The following is a 23,378-nucleotide window of genomic DNA, read 5'->3' as shown; positions in this document are numbered from 1 at the left end:
CTCAAAGCAAAAAATCGGCTGAGAGACAGCTCGTATCTTGAAAAACTCGTTAGTCGGGGCACGCGTAAGTCAAGGCCCCACTGTACTTTATTCACATGACATGGAGGAATTCTGCCTCTCAATCCATTAAAGCCAGATTGCTTCACCTGAGCATCTCCATCAGTACCTTCCTTTGCATCCACATGGCCACTGTTATTGTCCTCCTCTTACCCCTACACTCATTTTCCTCATTGCATACCGAGACTGTGGTCAGCAAGCCACAGCCCAAGGGCCACATCCGGCCCACAGCCTATTTGTGGATAGAGTTTCATTGGAACACAGCCACACCTACTCATTTACGTATTATCTACGGTTGCTTTCCACAATGGCAGTGCTGAGTATGTGCAACAGAGGCTGTGTGGCCCAGAAGGTCTATCTAGCCCTTCACAGAAGAAGTTTGCCAGCCCCTCTCCTAGACTGCCATCCAGTCTTCTTCCCCTTCAACCCAGGAAATAACATGTCATCTCCAGATTAGTCTTACTTTGAAACTTTTCCCAAAACTGATACTGTTCCCCCTTTTTAAGAGGGCCCAGGCAAGTAAAGATAATGAATACCCAGCAGACAGGAAGTGACAGTAAGCACAGGTGTGGACTGGTGTCTAGTAGGTACTACATAACTTCCTACTTTCTAAAGGGAGTCTAATTTAGTCTGTATTGTTATGGAATGTCTAGCCCTAACACTTTATGTGTACCAAATGATGTCTATTTTTTGATAAACGTTAAACTCCTAATATAGGACCTAAAACACAGGAGATGCTAATCCTGGCCAGTGTGGTTCAGTTGATTGGAATGTCGTCCGTGCACCAAAAGGGCACATGCCCCAGTTGCAGGTTTGATCCCCGGTAGGGGGCATGCGGCTGGCAGCCAGTCAGTGTGAGAACACATGTTTTTCTCTCTCTCCTGCTCCCTAAAGATTAATTTAAAAATCTTAAAAAATTTTAAAAACAAAACAGGAGGTGCTTCATAACTTAGTCTCATCCACTGCTGCTCAACTCCCCTTTGACAAGTCCAACAGAAACCCGGGGGGTCGCTGGCTCACCCCTCCTTGCCGCTGCAGCACCTGGCACAGGGGCATTCCTGGCGGCGGGCAGCCGCTCAATCAAGCCTTTCCTGTCTACATTACGGAAATGTCACCTTTATGAAAGGACTGGATGTCATTTGTCTGACTATAATTAGCCAGGTAACATTTTTGCATCCAAAGACAATTATTGCAAATATGAGATACAGGCGGGAATCTGGGTTCCAGGCTTGATCTTGCCTTTAAAAACCTCTGTGCAGTTAAGCATTTAGCCTCTGGTAATTCAAGTTCTTCATTTAGAAAATGCAATAATATCCACTCTCTACAGCTCAAGGTCATTTTAAGGATACAATATGGATAACTGATAGGAATGTGCTTTGAAAACATTACAGTGAAATTATTTTATATTCTGGGTTAAAAACTATTCAGCTATTTTTGAGCTATCTGTTGCCACAGGGCAATGCAGGGAAATACAAAAAATGTTATGAGCTTATAAAGTGGCAGACTGATTTTAATAACTTGAATTTTATACAGTACAATCCAAAGAGTACAGTTATCTTTAAGACACAGATACAGACTCCATTATCGAAGTCAGTCAGTTTCTTCCTCTTTAAAATAAGTGTAATGAACCTGGCCAGTGTGGGTCAGTGGTTGAACGTTAACCTATGAATCAGGTTACCATTCAATTCCCGGTCAGAGCCCATGCCTGGGTTGCAGGCTCAATCCCCAGTGGGGACGTGCAGGAAGTAGCTAATCAATGATTCTCTCTCATCACTGATGTTTCTATTTCTCTCTCCCTCTCCCTTCCTCTCTGAAATCAATAAAATATATATATTAAAGAAAAAGAGTATATATCTATTAAGAATATGTATGAATATACATATGTGTGTGTGTGTGTACATATATGCACACACATTTGCATGTTTGTTTTGCTATACGGTGTTTGGCATTGGATAAGACTCCTTCCTTCCCTTGGTCTCCAGTTTTAATTAATGTAGCCCCTCCTAGCGCTGAACGGTAAATTTTCACAACAGACTTTTTAGTGGCTCTTTTTCCAAACACCACATAATCCCTAGATTACGTACCTGTGATGTTAGACAAAGCCAAAGAATCCATAGAATCCCGGACGCTCTGCTCCGGTTTCAAGTCTGACAAGCACTCCAGGGAATCTTCATACCATTGTGCTTGATCATGATTGTATCCCGAGGCCCCATGGTCCAGATCCAGCTCCTGGAGCCTTCTGCTGCTTGCCGGGCCTGGGTGGCTGCCGTACGCAGAATCTCCCAGGCCATCTTGGGACTGTGCCCAATACATATCAGATTGGTATTTTTTACTCGCGAGGCTCTGGTTATTTTGCTTTAACTCGGCCTTATTTTTAACCATGTTATCAGATATCCAATGCTCACTGGCTCGAATATCGATCTCGTTGGGCTGCTGCTGAAAGAGGCTTTTATCACCAAACTTGAGGAGGAGCTGCGTCATATAATCTTCATGCTCGGCCCATTCTTCGGGGTCTTCTGGGGTTTCGTGCTCGACTCTGCCTTTCCAAAAGTCTTCATTGACAAAACCTGCGCCCTGCCTGGACAGACTCAGGTCATCCAGCTTCCGGGAAAGGGTGTCGTCGGCATTGCCTGAGAGGCCAGGGAACTTGTAGTTGAGAGCAGGGGACAAGAGGAGAGACTGTCTGCACTGGTCCGCTGACCGGCTGCTTTTGCCCATCCGGACACTTCTTCTGGAGTCTCTCGACCGGGCGGACTGAAACGCAGAGTCGGAGGAATCGGAGGCGTGGACGTCTTCGCCGAGGCTGCACGTTTTTGAGCAATAGATCTGACCTTGTTTGGGGAGGAAGGGACACCCCAGCAGAGAGGCTTTGCACTGGGCACAGGAGAAGCAGGCTTCTGTCGCGTGCCAGTGCTGCCCGTCGTAGGTCATCTGGGCGTGGTCCACACCTGTTTTGAAAAAGGATAGAACAACAGGTGATAGTTCAACCTTGAGACAAAGGGAGAAGGAAGAGATGGAAAGAGGGGTGATGGGAATGTTCTGCTTCTTGATAGGGTTGTGGGTCACACAAAGTCCGTATCTGCGAATTGCCTACCTGCTAAAATTTATTTGTAACCCCCAAATCAATACTTGCAGTTTTCAAGGTCATTTGCGGACATGTGCAGAGGGGTCAAAAGTTTGAGTTGACCAACATATATGCTCCCAGGTGAGGTCAAACAAGGTGACTCTCTGCCTTTGTCTCTGCTCTTGTGCTTTCAACAAGTGGCATATTCGTGGTCTACTTATACCATGTTTTCTTTAGATTTTTGTACTTTTTGGGTGCTTTTGCTATTTAAAAGACCCTCAAGCATTGTGCTAAAATGCTGTCTAGTGATCCTAAGTACAAGAAGGCTGTGATCTGCCCTACAGAAAAAAACACATGTGTTAGATAAGCTTCAGTCAGTCACACGGTACAGTGCTGCTGGCTGCAAGTTCAATGTTAATGAGCCAACAATATATGTGACTAGGGACGGGCAGGAACCTATCCCTGTATTTCCCCTAGGAGCAATGCTCGGTATTCTGTAAGTCAGGCAACTTTGTAGAAGGCAAATCCCTCAAACGAGAACGGATTCTATATTCATTTGTCAAAACTCATAAAACTGAAACATTTAAGATCTGTACATTTCACTGTATGTAAATTATACCTCAATTTAAAAAAAACAAAACAGACTGTGGAGAATCCTAAAGGCTGATGGGAAGGAGCCTGAGCAGACAGGCCGGGCTGTGACTCACCGATGTGCTCGCCGCAGGTCTCGCAGTACTCCGCATACAGAGACTCGAAGCAGCCACAGCAGAATGGGCGGCCGTCCTTCATGATGTACCTCTGCCCTCCCAGGACCGTCTCACACTCAAGGCAGCAGAAGTGCTTCATGTGCCAGTGGCGACCCTCCGCTTCCGTGCACTCATCCGCAAAAATTATCTGTAAGAGGAATGTGAAAGCAGAGGAAGACAGAAAACACTGTGAGCTATTTCCAAGGCCACGCCGCTTCGATGGCTAACCTTGTTTCTTACAGCCCCAAGCTTTCCTCTACCTCGCTTTAGCTATAAAACAAGAGCAGTCATTGAAAATGTGAACAAAGAGAACCTAAGTGCTTGTTCAAACTTTATAAATGTCCAACCCCTATGCTGTCCACCTGAAACCAATATAATAGTGAATGTCAACCATAATTGAAAAATAAAACAGATTTCTTCATTGGAGATAATTAATTTGGTCATTATTTTGCTCCCCAATCGCATTTTATTGGCATAATCTGGCAAAGAAGACATTAACATTGAAATGATTCAGTGGTCTGTGTTTTAATAGAAAACTCATAAAAATGTCGTGGAGTCAACATTTACAGCAATCCAGACGCTGGGCTGTGTGAGCTACACTGTATAGCTGCTGCTTCGCTTGACCTGGTGGCCATCGGCAGACTAAAGACTCGATTCTTTTCATTTTTGGTTTCAAAAAAATTTTCAAATATCACATTATTGAAAAAAAAAGCAACTTAAAAAAAAAACCCAAACAAGTGTATAAAGAAAAAACTGAACATTCACTGTCGCTGAGTGAAGGAGACTCAGGAAAAACACACACATACACACACACAAATTATATATATATATATATATATATATATATATGCAATGAAGTACCCTGGATTGGATCTTAGAATAGAAAAGACACATTAGTAGCAAAACTAGAGATCTAAATAAAGTGTACAGTTTGGTTGATGGTAGAACAGCAATATTAGCTTCTCAGTTTCAATGCACATAATGCTGAGGAAGTTACTAACAGGGAAAGCTGGGAGAGGGTGTAAGGACCTCTAACACCTCCAACTCTTCTGTCAATCTAAAATGACTTTAAAATAAAAAGCTTAAGAAAAAAATTCCTTTCACACCACCATCCCTTCCCACATGCCCCACAGGTAACCACTGTTAACTGGATGTATACAAACAAGTGTACAGTCTTGGTTTGTCCCCCCTTCCCCTCCCAGGAATGAGATCATCTGCTCCACTCCTCTTGCCACTTGTTTTTCCCTCCCATCCGTCAAGAGCCTCCCACTTATCGATGCACAGACACCTGGGCCCGCTCTTTATTTTGCTTAGATGTGCACAGTGGAATATTGGCCGACTGGGAGCTTATTTTTCCCAGTGTTAAGGGGTGAACTTTTTTACCTCATCACATGCCGAGCACCGTGGTTTGAGCAGTTCAGCATGGTGCCTGCCACAGTGAATTTTTCCGTCCTGATAAAAATAGATGAGGTCCACCAGCAGCTCGTTACACGTGAAGCAGACAAAACAGGACGGGTGCCAGCACACTCCGGGGCCCGCCCGCGAGGCGAACACGGCAATCTCGCCTCCGTTGATCTTCAACCCGCACTGAAAACAGAAAGAACGATCCTCCTGCGATGACGGGATTCTCAGCCTCTCCACTTGCCACTAAATCCCAAATTTGTCAGGAAAGCTTTTTATTTTTCTCCCCCTCTGCGAGTGATTAAGTAGCTCCTTAATGCTGGATTACATGCGATTCTCAGCTGAAATGAGCAGGCCACCCTCAGACTTCCCCACTAGGCTGTTCCTAAGAAGGGTTTCGGCCGACGCACATTAAGGTTGGTTGGTTTTCCATTAAGGTTGGTTGGTTTTCCTGAGCCAGCCTCCTGCTGGATGCGTTTCTGATGCTGAGAGTGGCCGGTAAGGATCTGAAGGTCTTCATTATGTCTGCCTTTTGTGAACACTAGGTGTACCCTAGCACCTCCCAACCTGCCGGGACCCTAGGGGGAGCAGGAGGTCACCCGATGTTTGCCTAAGGGCAGCCGACTCCCTGTCATACACGGCAGTGTAGCCAGTTATAAACATGAATCCCCATTCGATAAAGAGCTAGGCTGCCTGTCTTTGGCTTAGTTTTTGGAGGCCTCTGGGGCCCACACGTGTGCTGGCCCTGTCACCCTCCCACCCCCAACTCACTCCATCTACATCACCACCACAGGCCGCTCGTTCTAGAAAGGGCTACCTGCTCACACACGGCGTGCATCACGGCTCTGGACAGAAGTTTGATGGTGCCTCTTCCCAGTGCTTCCTTCTTCCGCTGAGCACTGAACACTTGCAGTTCTTTCTTCTCCTCTTCGCTCAGAGACTGGCAGTACCGCACCTTCGCGGAAGGAACACAGAAGCACCACCGTGGAGCGCATTCCCCTCACCCGTTCTCCATTTCCAGAAACGAAGGGCTCACTTAATGGCCTGCCCCCGTGCATCCCCAGTTTAGAAATAACACCTGACCTTTCATTGACTCAAAACCTTACAGCCTCTAGCAAAAGGGAAAATCAATGTAAAAGAACACTCTTTTCTTAAAATATGAAATGTTTAATTTCAACTCTTGTCAGCAGAGACTCTAAAACAATGTAACATATTAACCTTTCTACAAAAGGTTTAAACTTAATTGCCACGTTTGCTCTCCCTTCTGCAGGCACTCAAGTCAACTCCCAGGCCTGAACTACCGTGAGGCATTGAGCCTGGATGAAGGGGCGGGGCGATCTCAGGCACCTGCAGGCCCCTGGGCGTCGGTGGGTGGCTGCAAACACTATAAAAACCAACTTGTGTTGACTGCACTGACACCCTTTTCTGCTGAAAGAATGGAAAGCTGTATTCTCCGGCCACATTTTAACTGAAGAAAGGCAAGTGATGGGAGGAGCTGGGGTTTATGAGGGACATCTCAATGCTTCGTGTTTATTTTCTTAGCCTTCTTCCTGTTATTTTACCTCATTATCATGTGGTGGCAACTGGTACAAAAGCTGTTTAATTCGATGTTTCTCTCCAGGGCTGTTAACATACGGAACCTTTTCCTCTGGTAAGCAAGCAAAATAGAGCTGGATCTGAGGAAGAGAGGGAAAGAAAGACATAGAGAAGGTGAGCGTCTTAGCTCACTCCATCTTAAAAAGTTACTTGTCCCTGCAGGGGCAAGGTTTGGCCTCTGGTGCTAATGAGAAGACCAGCTGAGCCAACTCGCACCCAGCTGCTAACTCCTCTTCAGGAATGTAATTTGCAGTGACAATTAGGGCCATCATAAATTACACGCCATAAAATATGCACATTTAATGCCACAATTCCCCAGGGTCAACAGAGAGTCCTGGGTGAATGCTACAAATGGCCACACAGGCTGCGTGACACTGTCCCAAACCCCACCAGCACACAAGCACACTGAATTTGATCTCTGAATTTTACATGTTACAAGGACAAAAAGCTGTTTTGTTACCCTCTGTAAACTCTCCTTATCGGGTTCTCTCTAAGCATCGGCTTTCTTTGCTTCCATGGGTGTTATTTTCTAAATACCGGAGTCAATTTCCCCAAAGACACTTGAGGGGAGCCATACTGAGCTAGACCTGGTTCATTTGGAATGGAGAACTCCATTTTTTTCTGTTTTATTTAAAGAGGCATCCCTTCATGAGTACCACAGTGCTGAGAAAGAAGGGATTCAAGAAAGAAAGACAGGAGATTGGGGAATTGGGGGCCTGCCCTGCTTCAATACCTTAGTATCTCACAAAACCTACTCACCCTAAGCTTCTAGAAGGGGTTCTTTTTTTGTTTTGTTTTTAAATATATTTTATTGATTTCAGAGAGGAAGGGAGAGAGAAACATCAATGGTGAGAGAGAATCATTGATCGGCTGCCTCCTGCACATCCCCTACTGGGGATCGAGCCCACAACCCAGGCATATGCCTTTGGTCGGAACCTGGGACCCTTCAGGGTCTACCCACTGAGCCAAACCGGCCAGGGCAGGGGTTCTTTATTAATAAGCAGTTTGTCAAAATATCACTTTCCTATCTAGTGCACTGGCACTCCACCCTCTCCCCACTATATCAGCGACAGCAGCGTTTGCAGCTATAAAAACACTGATAACACCTGGGTGCCAGGTATGACGCTAGGCCCTCGAAGAATGAGGAGCCCCTGTTCTCAGGAGAGTTTCCACCAAACAGGAAACAGCCATAATTCAAGCAACTGCACACCCATTCGGCACCTTTTATTTCAAACTATGCCTCAGCCCACATGATAATATTTATCACCTGCAATTCTTAACAAGTTCATCATTATAAGGACATTGGGAAAATAAAAATAGACATACAGAATGTTCTCGTCTTCCTTAAAATAACAATCCAGACAAAGCCCCAAATTAGCTCTTCGATATTAGTGTTCCATCTACACTGAGTGGTGACAGATTCTTTTATGTGCAAGGTTATCAAAGGTCAACTCAGATGGTTTCTCCCAGCTCTGCATTTCCTCTCTTCCAAAGCAAAAGCTCTGCTGAGAGCTGGCGTGGAAACTTGCCTCTTTTATTACCTTTTTGTTGCTACTCAAGTTTTTCAAAAGGTTAAATTCCTCTCATTCTCTGCAAAGGTACTCATCAGAAACCCACAGAACAAACGCATGTGCAGTGCTCTGGATTCCGATCATCAGAGCATCCTCCTAGGGCTTCTGGACCCAAGAGCCCAAGAGGAATAGAAAACTTTCATTGAGAAACCAAGTATGACCTTGAAAAGCAAAACTGTAAAACCATCCAAAGGAGAGAGAGGACTGAGGAGGGTATAGCGTGTCAGTGTGGCAGTGATGTTCTATAAATTGCTAGAAATTCTTTAAAAATCTTAACTCATTAAAAAACACAACACGGGGTGACCAGGTTCCCACCTGCTCTGGTCGAAGTCCGGGCGGCACCCAGGCATACTCCTCCAGCGCACAGCCAGAGTCATCATCTGACGTGGAACTTCGCTGGCACCCAAAGGCGAGTTTGCTCATTTTGGGCTCCATCTCCAAAGGCATAGCAACGTTCAGAGGCTGGTTTTCTCAGTCACAGGACATCAAACAATGGCTGCTGTGGACAATATAAGAAAAAGCAAATTGAAAACCTGCAGGCATGGCTCTTATTGATGCTTGTTTACATATAGCTGGGCCCTCAGAAAACACCCAATTTACTAGTTCACCACCCCGAGCCCCCAGCCCTCAGGCCCACTGACACTTAAAATCAGGGCTCCATAATGCAGAAATAGCCCCCTCCCAGCTCCGCATTTCAGAAGATGCCACCAAAATTAGTTTAATCCCAGTGGTCCTTCGAAGGTGCTTCTCCACACAATTATTCATTGGAAAGGTTTAGGAAAATTGCCTTGCCTGACACATCAGATTAAACTTCCCACAAATAACATCCCTGTGAAGTCCCATGAGTTGAAAAAAAAAGTGCGGGGACTGTGCCTCTTCCCACCTTGCCCACTACGTGCCATGAAAAATGGCTCCAGACCCCACTCCACTCCCCACATTTCCTCATCGATTTTCCCCACCTAGGCACTGCTGCCTGCGGCGTGGACCCACGGGCCAAATTGCTTAGGTTTCAGGTTTCTAATAAAGTTTTGAGAGACACTAAGTTTACTCATTGGGTGGAAATAGCACAGTTAAATCCTTATATAGCATGTTAAATCTGCAAGCCCTTACTATCTACGGGCTGAAGTCAGCCAGACATTCATTAATGAGTTCCTTCAACAAAAAATAATTGAATCCAAGCGCGAGGTTAAAATAAAACCCAGTGTGCTGACTATTAGTGTTGAGCTGCATTATTAGCAGGCATCCACTGAAACCTTATGCAGCACCTACTATGTGTGACATGCTATCAGCCTGCTATTGGGCAAAGTAGGATGGAGGTCCAGGTCTGAAGGAAGTCCCCTCAGATAAAGGGCTATAAAGGTGTCTCCGTGACAGTCCCTGCCTACATCCCAGGGAACTCTGTCATCACCATGTATGTTCCTTATAAGTTTTTTTTCCTGATTTAAAAAAATCATCCCTCATCCCAAGGCCCCAAGAAGAAACAAAGATATAAGATTTTCAGAATCAGATGAAGGTTTTTATAACTGCCCCTTTCCCTCTATAAAAAAAATTAGATAATTAGCCCAACCCAAGTTTAGAGAAAACAAGGCTCAAGGAAGTTAAGTGACGTGCCCAAGGTCACACAGCTAAAATAAAAGCCAGAGTCTAGACCAGTGGTTCTCAACCTTGGCTGCACATCAGAATCACCTGGGAATCTTTTTAAAATCCTGATTCTGGGCCCCATCCTCCGGAAATTCTGTTTCTTTGTTATGGGGTGGGGCCACAACATTAGTAACAAAGAAACAATTTCTGGAGAATGAGGCCCAGAAATCAGGATTTTAAAAAGATTCCCAGGTGATTCTAATGTGCAGCCAACGTTGAGAACCACTACTATGTACCTGCTATATCAGACTTCCAAAAATTATTCTGCCTTAAAAAATTCCCTTGTTTGCTTAAACAGGTAGGAAAAACCCCAACACTTCCAGACTGAAACTGAGTCATTTATCAGTGATTATCTCAACGCAACTCTAAATACTTATCGTTAGAAAAGGTTACCTACTAAAACCTATGATTATGAAAACGTACGGTTTTTCAAAGGATACAAATGGAAGGCCAAACACCCAGTGGCTGTGATCTTTCCCAGCAGCAGGAGCAAAGCCACACAGTAGATATTATTCCAACTAATAAATTTAACTTTCATTCACCCTGAACAAAAAGTAAAGATGACCTCATTTCCTACACCACCCCTGGGAGGTTATGACCTCTTAGACAGCCATCATTTCACACAGGTGCAGCTCATTCATGTCTTAGGAAAGGCTTTCTAAACACAGGGGCGTTGCACTTACTCCTCAATAAAAAAGAATGTGTTAATGACAGAACATTTCTTGGATTTGGTCTTTTGCTTTCGTTTAAAAACACACACACACACACACACACACACACCACTAACAAACAAAAGCTTCCATATGTCCCAAACTAGAGGTGAAGAATTTAATTAGTAACTCAAACACCTCCCCAGGAGAAGGGGTATCTGCAATGCAATTTCACCTGAATCATGAAATATACCTATTTGTCCCTTGACACACCTGGCCTAGGAGGAAGACACTAAGGGATCTACTCTGCACAAACTTACAAAGAACATAAATATTAAATAAGACCTAAAAATTAAGTGTCATGATCTTATAAGACAAGAGAAAACACCACAAATGAAGATAAACCATAGATTTTCTAAGGTAACACAAAGGTGCAGATTGCCAAGGATCTGAGTTCCTTTGAGGGCTGTGTTCCTTGATTAGCGTTTTGTGGAGAAGGTACATAAATGTCTATCCTAATCAAGGTAAATCAACTTCTGCACTGAAGGCCACAGTCCCCCGCCTCCCAATCATCTGGATGTGCTGCCACATCTCAGGCCTGCAATTCGCACACACCCTCCCAGCCTTTCCACAACGCACACCGAGCACTGGAGAGACCAACCGAAGGGACCTGAGTGACAGTCATTGTATCACAGGCACGGCTTTTGGTTTCATTTGTTGGCGCTCTGACAGCTAACACAGTTCTCTCGGCCTCACCTGTTAGTGTTATGGCCTTTAATCGCCACATCAAGCAACCCAATCAGGGTGTATCTTGTTAACAGAGGAGGAGCCGGCCTCAGAGTGATTTGCCACAGGTCAGCTGTCCAAGGTCAGTAAGGTCATTGGCAGCACCCTTAGAACCCGGCCTGTGATCTCAAAGCCCTCAGCCCCACTCTGCCTCCCGAAGGTGGAGCTGTCACCCCAGCTCCCTTTCCTTTGGTGAACCAGCTAGGCGACTGCACTGCAGGCACCCAAAAGGACAGCACTGGATGGGAGACCGTCCACGCTGCCCAGAGAGGGACTTCGCGGAGAAGATAGTTAAAAGGATTATAAAAATTCAATGGCCTCATGAATTGTTGCTTCAGAGTTGATTATTTGGAGAAAGCCTCTTTCTTTTTCCTTTGTGTCAGCAGATAATTACACAAAATAACAAATCACTACATTTATTAGAAAGTTCTCAGAGCTGACCAAAAAATAAACATTAGAAAAATAAAAGGCCCAGCTGGCGTGACTCAGTGGTTGACCGTCGACCTATGAGCCAGGAAGTCACAGTTCAATTCCTAGTCAGGGCACATGCCCGGGCTGCGGGAGCGTGCAGGAGGCAGCCGATCAATGATTCTCTCTCATCATTGATGTTCCTATCTCTCTCTCCCTCTTATTTATTCTGAAATCAATAAAAATATTTTTAAAAAATTAAAAAAATAAAAGTTACATAGCATGACCTCCACCTACCAGGTTGAGGTAAGAGATGCTTTACCACTGGCTACTGTTTTTCTTTACTAACAAAAAAACCTTGATTTTGGATTCTGACTTTTTTTCTTTTTTAAAATGACCTGTACTGGTCAGCAGACCCAGAATATATTCTTAAGCCTACCACTGTCTCATAGCACATCATACAACTGCAGTTGACTGCTGAGCATGTTCTTGCCCTTGTGAAAGGTTAAAATAATAAAAATATCTCACAAATATCCCTTACGTAGGCATGTATATGACTATATGGTATTTGCTCTTCCTAATGACACGTAAATGTGACTGTTTGGTCTGCCAAAATACCTCCTTTTAGGCTACACATGAAACCATGCGTGAATTAAATCTGATAGAAAAATTCCATTAATTTCATTTCCAGGTGTTGGCTCTTAAGGTTAATCATGTGAAAGAGGGACACAAATCAGGTTTACAAATGGTGTTATGATAGAACAATGGTTCTCAACCTTGGCTGCACATTAGAATCAACTGGGAATCTTTTTAAAATCCTGATTTCTGGGCCTCATCCTCCGGAAATTTTGTTTCTTTGTTACTAATGTTGTGGCCCCACCCCATAACAAAAAAACAGAATTTCTGGAGGATGAGGCCCAGAAATCAGGATTTTAAAAAGATTCCCAGGTGATTCTAATGTGCAGCCAAGGTTGAGAACCACTGTGATAGAGGGTGAAATTTTTTTCAAGTTGTTTGGTGTGAGTTTTTTTTGTTTTGTTTTGATTTTTCAGAACCACTTAGATGTTCCTTTATTTATTTTGTATTTTACTTTTGTAAATAATTTTTATTTTGATGTAATTTCAAACTTCAGAAGAGTTGCAAGAAGAGTAAGCAACTCCTTTACAGCATTTGCCCAGACTCATCAACTGCTTACATTTTGCTTCATTTGCTTTATCATCCTCTTCCTGCCCCTCTTTCTCACATACACCACACACCATTTGAAAGTCTGTATTTTTCATATTCTCTTACCAAATCATAGTTCAAACAAACATAGCTGTTTAGAAAATGTTCATTTAAAAAACAATGTGCAAGAATTCATGTTAGATGCTAGAGATAAATAGAACAAAAAGCCCAAATAGTTCAAACCATTGGTATTCTGTGATTATGAGGAGGCAGGTTTATTATCCTGGTCTTGAAATGCTGTAATAAGCTGAATGAACTTAATCACACGTGAATGACAACTATGCAGTAAGCCATTCTGTCCTAGGTCTGACCCTGTTAAGGAAATGAATCAGTAGGGGCCCCACCTCTCCACCATCTCTTTATAACTCTGGCTGTAAATAAGCCTCATAATGCAGAGAGAAGTAAACGTTTTCAGGGTTGGGTTTGTTCATGTCCCAGAGTCTGCCCATTAAGGAAATGTGAACGGAAGCAACACCTTTAAGAACGAACACCACCATCAAAGATGGCACTGAAGTCGAGCACAACGAGCAGGTAATTGAATTAAATTCGAGCAGGTTATGATACTTGCAGATTTTATTTTCAAGAGGAGGCTAAAAGCCAACTACAGGAGTCAAGGAGAGAAATGATGACAAACAGAAGAGCAAGACGTGGACACAAGGGTGGGGAGAAAGAAGCCCAACGTTGGGTAGAGAGAGATAAGAAAGACAAGGGTTATCATGGGAGTAACTTCATGCCAGTCAGACAACACAAAATGGAACCATATCCCTCCTTTGTCCTTTTTCTCCCTTCCCCCTTCAGAATCATTAAATAGCTACTTCTTTCCATTTAAAAAGACCCAAAGATAAACAGCTCTCAGATGTATGACTTCTCCATCATCATAATTGTCGAGAGCACATGTGATCCAAGTAAGGAGCAATCCTTAGGGAATGGAATCTGGAGTTCTCAGCATTCAGTGGACGCAGCCCTGAAGTCTTCATGCCTTTGACAAGCCACCAAACATCTTGGGGCTTGGTTCTTAAAAATGGCATCTATTTTCTAAGGATATGAAAGTTTTAAAGAAGAAAAAGTTATATGAATATGAAGAATTAAAGTTACTATTGATGTGCACCAACTGGCATTGTTACTTTCCCTGTGACTACATAGATTTCCTTGAAGCTAACCAGCGACATCTGGAATAAGAACATGTTAATAAGAAAAAAAAGGACTGAATGTTGACATGTGAACATGTGAGTTTCATCATTTTTTTTAGTTTGGGAAGGCTCTAGCTTCCTGTGGAGCAAACAATTTTGCCAAACTATTGACCACCTTTCCCAGCTGCCTTGAACTCAGATCCTAACCCATCCCTACATAAAATTTCTAACACGATACACACAGTGCATGTGCAAGCACATGCACGCATACACATGTGCACACACACGTGCGTGCGCACACACACAGCATGTATAATGATCTACAGAGCATGGCAGGGTCTTTCCAGTTGTGTTACGGAGAGCAACAATTGTAAGGACCCAGTATATGCCTGGCTGTGAGGTAGTGCTTGTTACCCAAATTAGAGTACAGCTTCATTCATCCAACATGGTGATGTAAGGAGAGGTTTCTCATGAAATTTACTGCTAGATGCATTCACTCCATTTACTCATTCATCCTTAACTTTAAAGACCGTTATTGAATGGTTCTGGGAAAAATCAGAAAGAAGGCAACTGACATTTATTCCAAAAAAAGCCAGAACTGAAAAAAAGCGCTGAGAATGCTTCCAAATTCCATTATACATTCTCTTGCTTTCTTTAATGATGGTTATATGTGTAAATTCTACATGATTTAGTCTTTGGCTGATCATCTTTCCACTTTGAGTAAAAAATGAACAGCAGAAAAACACTGGCTTCAGGATTCAAGACACAGGAATTCTAATCCAGCCATCCCAGCTGGGTGTGACCTGAGAACCTGGTCCTCAACTAGAATATAGGGCCGGTTCCAGGGCTACCTCACAACGTAGAGCTGATGGCCAGGAGTGCATGGCACCGTGGCTAAGATGGTAGACAAGTTTTTTCTCTCCCTGTTCTCATGACGTCTGGATTCCTGCTACTTGAGTTTCTTCTTAAGTAAGTAACCTTTTCCCTTTGCCCACAACCAACAACCTCCAAATCTTTTAAAATTTGTTGCTTTCAATATGCTGTAAATTAGGCAACTATGCCTTTGAAAAAAATTGTCTAAAGGTATATAGAATAATTATGTTGTGGACAAGGGCTTAGGCATTCCTCCCATAAGCACAGTAACCACTGGTTAAATAAGATAACATACAGGACATGAAGGTGTTATTCGAATTAAAAATTAGCTTTATTATTTTGCAATGCTAGTTTGGTATTTGGAGTCCATTTATTTTCTAATGAGCTGTATGCTGCATCCAGAGTAGCTAAGGATTGTTCTTTTGATTGACCTTGACATATATATTTAAACCTTTATTATTTTCCCCTGAAGCTTAATAAGTCAGCACAGTATATGAAGGTCCAGAGGCAGTAAACAGTGGGCAGTTTCACTGGAAGACAGATTCTTCCAAAGAAGCAACAATGGATGGCAGTGGTAGCACTGAGTGAACTTTCAAGTAGTACATATCAGGCAGAAGACTTTGCACTTAACCCTCTAGGCCAGTGGTTCTCAACCTTCTGGCCCTTTAAATACAGTTCCTCATGTTGTGACCCAACCATAAAATTATTTTCGTTGCTACTTCATAACTGTAATGTTGCTACTGTTATGAATCGTAATGTAAATATCTGATATGCAGGATGGTCTTAGGCAACCCCTGTGAAAGGGTTGTTTGACCGCCAAAGGGGTCGCGACCCACAGGTTGAGAACCGCTGCTCTAGGCAATGGGAGAGGACAAAAAGGTTCTGAGTAGGAGGGTGCCACTCCTGGTCTTAAGGAAAATTAATAGGATAGAGATGGTCAGGAAAGAGAAAGGGAACCTGGGAGGGACCTATTAGCCCATTAACACCAAGAGAGCCTAAGCATGTTGGCTTGGGGAAAGAGGGAAACTGGGTCAAACAGTTCTGAGTCTTACCTGATTGAAATATCTGTCATGCACCAACATGGAAACTACATAGGCAAGTCAGACGGAGAGTGAGGGTCTGAGGGAGTTGAGGAGAATGAATTGAATCAGACACATACTGAGGTGGTAACTGTACATCAGTTCTAGTATGGTCCCTATAATATCATTCATCATTTTCTTGGACCAAGCCACCAAATCAAATCAGAAGCACGTGAACAGAAAACAAAATAATTTTCAGTGGCTGCCAATGTAAATGAAGTCTACAGTCACACCCCTAATGACAAATACTTTCCCCAGTGTAATCCCACTCTAGTTCCTATGTGAAGACTACCCTGCTATGGTAAGATCCTTATGAATAAATATTTCTCATGTGAACATGACCACGGGAGTTAGAAATCCTTTGATCACCAAAAACCAGAACAGATACTGATTTGTGGAGTCAGTGGGCTAACCTTCCCCAGGTGTCCCCTGCTGCTAAGTGCCATCCAGTGGACCACAAACTACTTAACAACTTCTTTGTTAAACTGCTTGTTAACAAGAAGGTGCAGGTCACACATACCCAAGTCAAGTTACTCTACTTCTAGGCTAAACATGCAGACAAATTAAATTTAACTACAGGCTCATTTGGTAGCAGGGAAACTTGTAACACTTCCATTCTTCTCAGTACACAAAATATAACCCTTATGGATGCACATGTCTTCTTGTTTATGATGTCCTTAACTTATAAAAATAAAAAAGCCTGAGACCTATACAAGGCATAGGCTAGCAAAATGACTACAATGATCTCTTTAAAATTTTCACATACCCAAAGAGCATTCAATACCTATGGCCTGCTAAAGGCCAAAGTCACTACTAACAGATCATAACCCAATTTTACTTACGCTGAAATGAACTGTGAAGATAACTTGAATAAAGGGTAAATATATTTTGTATAAAAAATAAAAGTAAAAACATAACGAAGGTATCTGAAGATCCCGCGTATGAACCATCCCTTTACTAACACTGCTTCGTACTAGCAATCAGTGGCACGAGGCCATGTGTCCTTTGGCATTTTCTGTATTTTCCAGGTAAACGTCCATCCAACTGGTACATTTTCCCAACAACTGAGTGGCCTGTCATGCAGCATCCAATTGCCAAGAAGCTATCCATTTTTCCAAGAGGAAATGTGGGCCCTGCAGGGTGTCCAAGCACCCTAATTCCATGCACAAACACATTCCACGACAGTAAGACAGATTGCTGAACAAAAGGAGGAAACACGATGACAAAGCGTGGTCCCCTGCCAGAGCGACGCTTTTGGGGTCAGGTTATTTGGCTGTAAACCGGCCTATCAAGACCAAACCCCCAACGCATGCCGCGGTGTGAGGCGCACCACGCCAGGCACGGTTCCAATGGGCTCATTATGTTTTCCGTAACGGGGAGGGGGACGCAGGTCTTTTCTTAAAACCGTGTTCCAGTCAGTCTCCTATTGATTTTCTGAATTTCTATTTTCAACCGCGGCCCAAGGAAACGGCAGCCAGACTCGACTCCAATGTACACAGAGACTCGGGTTTCACCCTGTCACCTGTTGGCTTCTGAACAACACTCCTCTTTGTGAAACGCACAGCACTCATTTGAAACAAGTTTCCAGAGAAAACACTTCAAGAAAGTGTTTGAGAAGTCACAAGACTCGAGTTGTAAAAACAAATTCCACACATAGCCTGGTGTATACTGACAGAGATGAATGTGGAAACCCGAGCTTTTGAAAAAAAGGGGGTCAGGAGGGGAGCCGGGGGAGAAAGGATGCCACCCTTCTTCGGGGAAAATTCAGCGGCGGCTGTCGAGGATCCGCCGGGTGAACCCCACGCCCGCGTCGGAAGAGACACTTTGGAGCAGGCGTCGGCGCCCCCTGCGCCCCGCGATCCCGACCCTCCGTGCGGCGGTGGCGGCTCGAGCCGCCAGGGGGCGCCCCGGGCCGTGGGTCGCGTCGGTCCCCCGGCTCCCTCTCGGTTTCCGCGGCCTCCCGCACCCGGAGGCCGAGCTCAAGACCCAGCGGATGCGAGTGAACCCCTTCCCAGGCGCCGACGCGAGACCCACCGAGAAGAGTGGCCCGGTCTTCCGGGCTGGAGTCGCCTTCGAACCCCCTTACCCGTCTCCAGAGGAAAGCCTCGCGCCGCCTCCCGGCGTTGGTCCCCTCCGAGGAAGAGACGCGCCCCGCGGCTGGACGGCGGTTCCGAGTGGCCCGGGGCCCCCAACTTCGGAGGAGAAGCCTCCTCCCAGTGGGCGCGCACCCCTGCAGCCCGCGGCGATCAGCCCTCGCCGCCCGATGCCATCCTGCCCCGGACCCAGACAGCGGCCCCCACCTGCGGCCGCGGGGCCAAGCGCGGCCTGCAGCCCCTCGGGGCTCCCGCCCCGGCCCGCGGGCTCCCGAGCCCCTCGGCGAGCGCTCGCCGCCCACCCGCCCTGCGACCGGCCGAGGTTGGCGGCCGGCGCGCGGTGCCCCGCAGAGGAGAACAGGGCAGGGTGCCCTCCGGGTCACCCTCGCCCACCCATTTCCGGAGGAGACCCTAGCAGGGAGGGAGCCTCGAGCGCTGGGCCCCCATTAAACCAGGGCGGGCCGCGCCCCCCGTCAGGGCGCCGCGCCTGGCCCCGCCCGGGGGGCGAGGGGGTCGCCCCCGCCCCCGCCCCCGCCCCGCCGTGACGCACTCTCCCCGGCCTGTCCTCATCGAGCCCACTTTCGGTGCAACGCAGCGATGCTCACCCCCGCAGTCCGCAACCGATCGTGGGGGGTCGGCAAAAGGTCCTCCTGGTCCCCGGAGACCCTGTCCCCGCCGGCGTCGCTGACTCTGCTCCCCGGGTTAGAGTCGCCTCGTCCAGGCCACCGCATCCCCCAAGTCCCAGCGCTGCGCCTCCCCAGGATCCTCCACCGCGGAGAGAAAAACCCCGACTCCGCTCCGCTCCGGGGGCCCGCTTGGGACCGATCTTCAAAAGTAACCAGAGCCCGCATGAAAAAAAGTAACCATTTCGCTTCCTGCCGGTCCCACCCTCGGCGGAGCGCAGCGGGCCGGCCGCCCGGCTCGCGATGCCAGGCTGGCTCGGTTCCCCGCTCCGGTCCGCAGGAGGCGCCTGCCCAACCTGATCTCGCCGCCGCCCTCTTTCCAGGAACTGTCACTGCTGACCGTGCCCCTGGCAGGTCTCCACGAGGTCCTGCGAGCACGATATTCCTCGAAAAGCTACCCACCCACTTGGCCAGCCTCGCGGCTCCAGCACCTACCTCGGTCCATCCGCTCCATGGCCGCGAGCCCTAGTGAGCGGAGCCGCGGAGAGGCAAGTCCCCCAAGACGCTTATGTAAACTCCCCCTCCCGCAGGTGCACGCGCGGACCACAGCGCGCCGGGAGAATATGCAAAACCACCCCTTAAAGAAATCATCTCCACTCGGCCCATAACAATGATGTCAGCAAATGGCACGCTGAACCAAGTTCTCCCTAGGAAGGGCTCATTAACATATGAATTCTCCCCGTAGGACTTCTCTTGCATTTCGAGGCGATGCCTACTGCTTAGCGCAGGAGATTTATTTTTATCAGTAAATAACAACAAGAGAAAAGGAGCCAGGTCACGGGATGCACTTAATCAAGTACCTGACTGAGAGTTGTTATAAGTAGGTTAAGTGAATATCATTATTCGAACACCAGAACCTGCCTGCCCCACACTTAAGGCTAATCTTGGTTCTGAGCTATTTCTAGGTACACCAAGAGAAAGTGCAGCTTGGCATTAGGTGTTCACAGAAAGGGCCAAGAAAAGCAAAAACAGAACCTCAAAGCAAGCCCAGAAAGAAGTGATAAATATTTGCAGCAGAGGTCTGAATCTCTTCTCAACCACAGATTTTAATTTTTGCAATAGCCTCCTTATCACATGGCGATCAAAGGAAATGGGGAGAAGAGGAGGCAATATTTAATAGCTTTGCCATTTCATAAAAGGCTAACAAATAAAAGCAACTTAAAACGGTCAAATTCCTTCGGTATCCTACTTTTTATTTTTAACTTTTTTGGTTAGGTAAGAGAAAAGAACCTTGTACCATCAGGTTTCCTTGGGAGTAGTTTGCAACATACACGTTTCTACAGTACACCACTGAACAATAGCTCATTGTAACTGTGATTTAAAAATACACAAACAAGTGGCCATAAATAGAGCAGTCAAGTAAATAACTCTGGCCAATTTCTGTTATCTCTGCTGGAGAAGGTGCTTTTTGTTTTGTTACCTTTTTAAAGTGGCAGAGATAAGAAAGAGAGAGAGAGAGAGAGAGAGAGAGAGAGAGAGAGAGAGAAAGAAAAAGGAAGAAAGGAAGAAAGAAAGAAAGAGAAAGAAAGAAAAGAAAGAAGAAAGAAAGAAAGAAAGAAAGAGAGAGAAAGAGAGAGAGAGAGAGAGAGAGAGAGAGAGAGAAAGGAAGGAAGGAAGGAAGGAAGGAAGGAAGGAAGGAAGGAAGGAAGGAAGGAAGAAAGAGGGAGGGAGGGAGAAAGTTAGTTGTGGCTCTGCTGGTAGGTTAGCTTGGAAACACTGTTTGAGACAACGGGATTTGAAATTCAAATTGACTCTCTGTTGGGCAGTATACATTCTAGTTTTTGAAGACAGTTCCCAAACAGCTCTAAGATAGAGCTCCTCCAGCCTTCAGATAGTGTGGGGATTTGTGGGAGGGCGGGGAGAGGACTTCAAAGGGCCTCTGTGGAGCTGTGAAATTAACATGAATACCTAGGTTAGATCTCCTTTTTTCCTGCTTCATTCTGTTTGGGCTTCCTCCCGGAAGTCATCAATTGACAGTATCTATTGGACAAATGTGCAATCAGTTATTGATATAAACCAAACTCTAAACTATCTTGTCATTATGGTAAAGGGAGGGTCAGCACGCCAATGGTTTAAGTCAGGTGGATCCTTTTTGAAACAGCTTTTACAGGAGGGTGACACACAGTAGCCAAGGCTACAGAGCCTTCCCAACTACAAACCACAGCAACACGTCTCAGTATTAAATGCCAGCCATTGTAAGCGTGCTTCCTCTAACACAATTACTTATAAATACTGTTTGCTGCATTTTCAACAGGTACTGTCAGCTTCATTGCTTTTGTAACTTTTTGGATGATGAAGCAGTTTGGAGACAGTTAAAAGCTTCCAGCTAATGTTCAATCTGAATACAACAGCCCATGTAGTCTGGTCTGAAAGGCACTGTTTTTGTCAAGGGTGAATTTACAGGATGGAGAGCAAGGACCCCCACCAGCACCTTTTTGTTTCAGCCAAGTGGGAATATTCATTGCTTGCAAATCACACTTGAAGGGAGGCTGGGAAAGGAAGCCCAGAAATTCACAGGACTTGGTTCCCTCACCCCATCCTGGTCTCTACTCTACTCTCACCTCCTCAGAGAGGCCTTCTCCAACCCCCTCAACCCCAAGTATCATCCCTCCTTCTTGTTGCTATTTATCTTCATAGAACTAGGCTTTGCATCAGGTCTGTGTGTTCATGTTTGCTGTCTCTCTCCTCTGCTAAAAGGTGGGGATTTTGGAGATTCACTCCTGTATTCTCAGCACCTAAAATCATGCCAGGCACAGAGCAGGACAAGTTCAATTAACAGGCGTTAAGTGAATGAATGGTTTTGGACATTCTACTCAGGCCCTCACAACTATACCATACCCGTACAAATAACTCCATTTCTAATCTAAACCCAGACTGAACTGCAATGTCCTATGGGAGGAGACTGTGATAGAAAAACAGAGAAATGCCAAGGACATTTGTTTGTCAAATGCCAGCCAGCTTTACTGGATCTGGAAGAAAGAGGTAAGTACGAAATATAAAGTACAACATATACTGGTGCTATTCCTTGGTTCACCTGTGATTTGTATATGGTGACCTTGAGGTCTGCTCCATGCCTTTTTTTTTTCATGTGTAAAACAGACCTGCTTTCTAGTTTTAAGAGTCAGAGTTGTTCTTGGTCTCAAACATTTGGAAGGATTTTTAAGTAATTGCCAGCACTCTAGGAAGAGCCTATTTAAATGATTGGATGTCATTAAGTTTCTTAATACAGAAGAGAGGTCAAGGACTCTAACAGTCATCGAATGACATCTCACTCACTGAGTCTGAGGGCCAGTCAGCATATATAATGTTAAGTAGGGTGCCAGCTTGAGTCTTCAGCGAAGGCATAGTCTAGGACAGCAGTTTGGTTGTTCTGACCTTGAGCTGTTCTGCCTACATAGAGATAGGTGACTAAGAAGTGCAAATGCACCTGTATATGGGATGTAATTTCTAATTAAAATGGCTTTAAAATTTTTTTTTAAATCACAAAATCATACAATTTTAGAGCTGCCAACAACCTACATCTGGTCTAGATAAAGAAATGAGATCCAGAGAATTAATTGTAATAATTCTTTATGCTTGTTACCAAGTTTGGTACCACTGACAGTTTATGTAAAATGCTTTTCTTTCTTGTTAATTTTAAACATGTCTGTTGTGCCTCCGATTGGGCCTTACACCCTGTCGGTCACTGAACATTTGTAAATTCTAGTTACCAGTATCTGAGCCTGTAGCTCCCTCAGGAAGGGCCCCAAGGCAGGTATCAGCTCTTCCCGGAGCGAACAGGCATGATGGTGTTTTATCATAGGTTGCAGTTTCTCTAGGTCTCCAATTATTTTCTTTCCCCTTTGATTATATTTAAAGCAATGTGATTAGAGAGTACTGGTTCTTTAACATTTTCTACACCCAATCCCTCTTTAGACTTACTACTCCAACCCTCCCAGCCATCGTCCCCTCCCCCCTCTCCAACCTCTTCTGAGGTGAGTGAGCAAATGCTCCCTTCAAAGTACCCTGATGCATTGGGTTTGGAGTTAGGAGATTTAAATGTCTATTTTCTGTCAATGACTAGCTCTGTGACACTGGGATAAATCACTTCTCTAAGGTATTAGTGTTGTTTTTTGGTTTGTTTTTCATTTCTAAAAAGGAAATGGGCTAGGTCAATGGTTATAACTTCTGAGGAGGAAACACAATCCATATCTCAACTGAAATAGAAATCTTAATATAGAAACAGCTAAAAGTGAAACTCTGTTGAAGCTCTGCTTGGGTTTCTCGCAGACTTCCTCAACTCCCACCCTCTCATCCTCCATTCTCCCAAGGTGACCTTCAGGCTCTTCCATCTGGAACTAGATGCTGCCAGAGGCTCCACCAGCTCTAATATTTTC

At 45.1% G+C, this 23,378-nt stretch overlaps 1 protein-coding gene across 3 annotated transcripts in view; it reads right to left on the bottom strand.

Annotated features, from left to right (window-relative positions):
* The window catches only part of PRICKLE1 (prickle planar cell polarity protein 1), a 102,757-nt gene that overhangs the window by 2,797 nt on the left and 76,582 nt on the right, over positions 1–23,378 (bottom strand). The window contains exons 1-7 of one of the 3 annotated variants that reach the window (XM_070410399.1): positions 19,438–19,513; positions 8,751–8,934; positions 6,831–6,944; positions 6,086–6,223; positions 5,251–5,454; positions 3,829–4,015; positions 2,142–3,005 (exon numbers count right to left, since the gene is read on the bottom strand). In XM_070410399.1, coding sequence (XP_070266500.1) covers positions 2,142–3,005; positions 3,829–4,015; positions 5,251–5,454; positions 6,086–6,223; positions 6,831–6,944; positions 8,751–8,882 — 1,639 coding nt within the window. In that variant the 5' untranslated portion in view covers positions 8,883–8,934; positions 19,438–19,513. Of the gene's footprint in view, positions 1–2,141; positions 3,006–3,828; positions 4,016–5,250; positions 5,455–6,085; positions 6,224–6,830; positions 6,945–8,750; positions 8,935–18,924; positions 19,009–19,437; positions 19,514–23,378 lie in introns of those variants that run through there. The other 2 variants (XM_070410400.1, XM_070410398.1) reach the window with 2 other exon arrangements.

Source organism: Myotis yumanensis, unplaced genomic scaffold (genome assembly GCF_028538775.1).
Source record: "Myotis yumanensis isolate MYYU_CA2020_CCGP unplaced genomic scaffold, mMyoYum1.0.hap1 SCAF_3, whole genome shotgun sequence".
Lineage (NCBI taxonomy): Eukaryota > Metazoa > Chordata > Mammalia > Chiroptera > Vespertilionidae > Myotis > Myotis yumanensis.
This window is presented reverse-complemented; position numbering and strand designations above follow the sequence as displayed.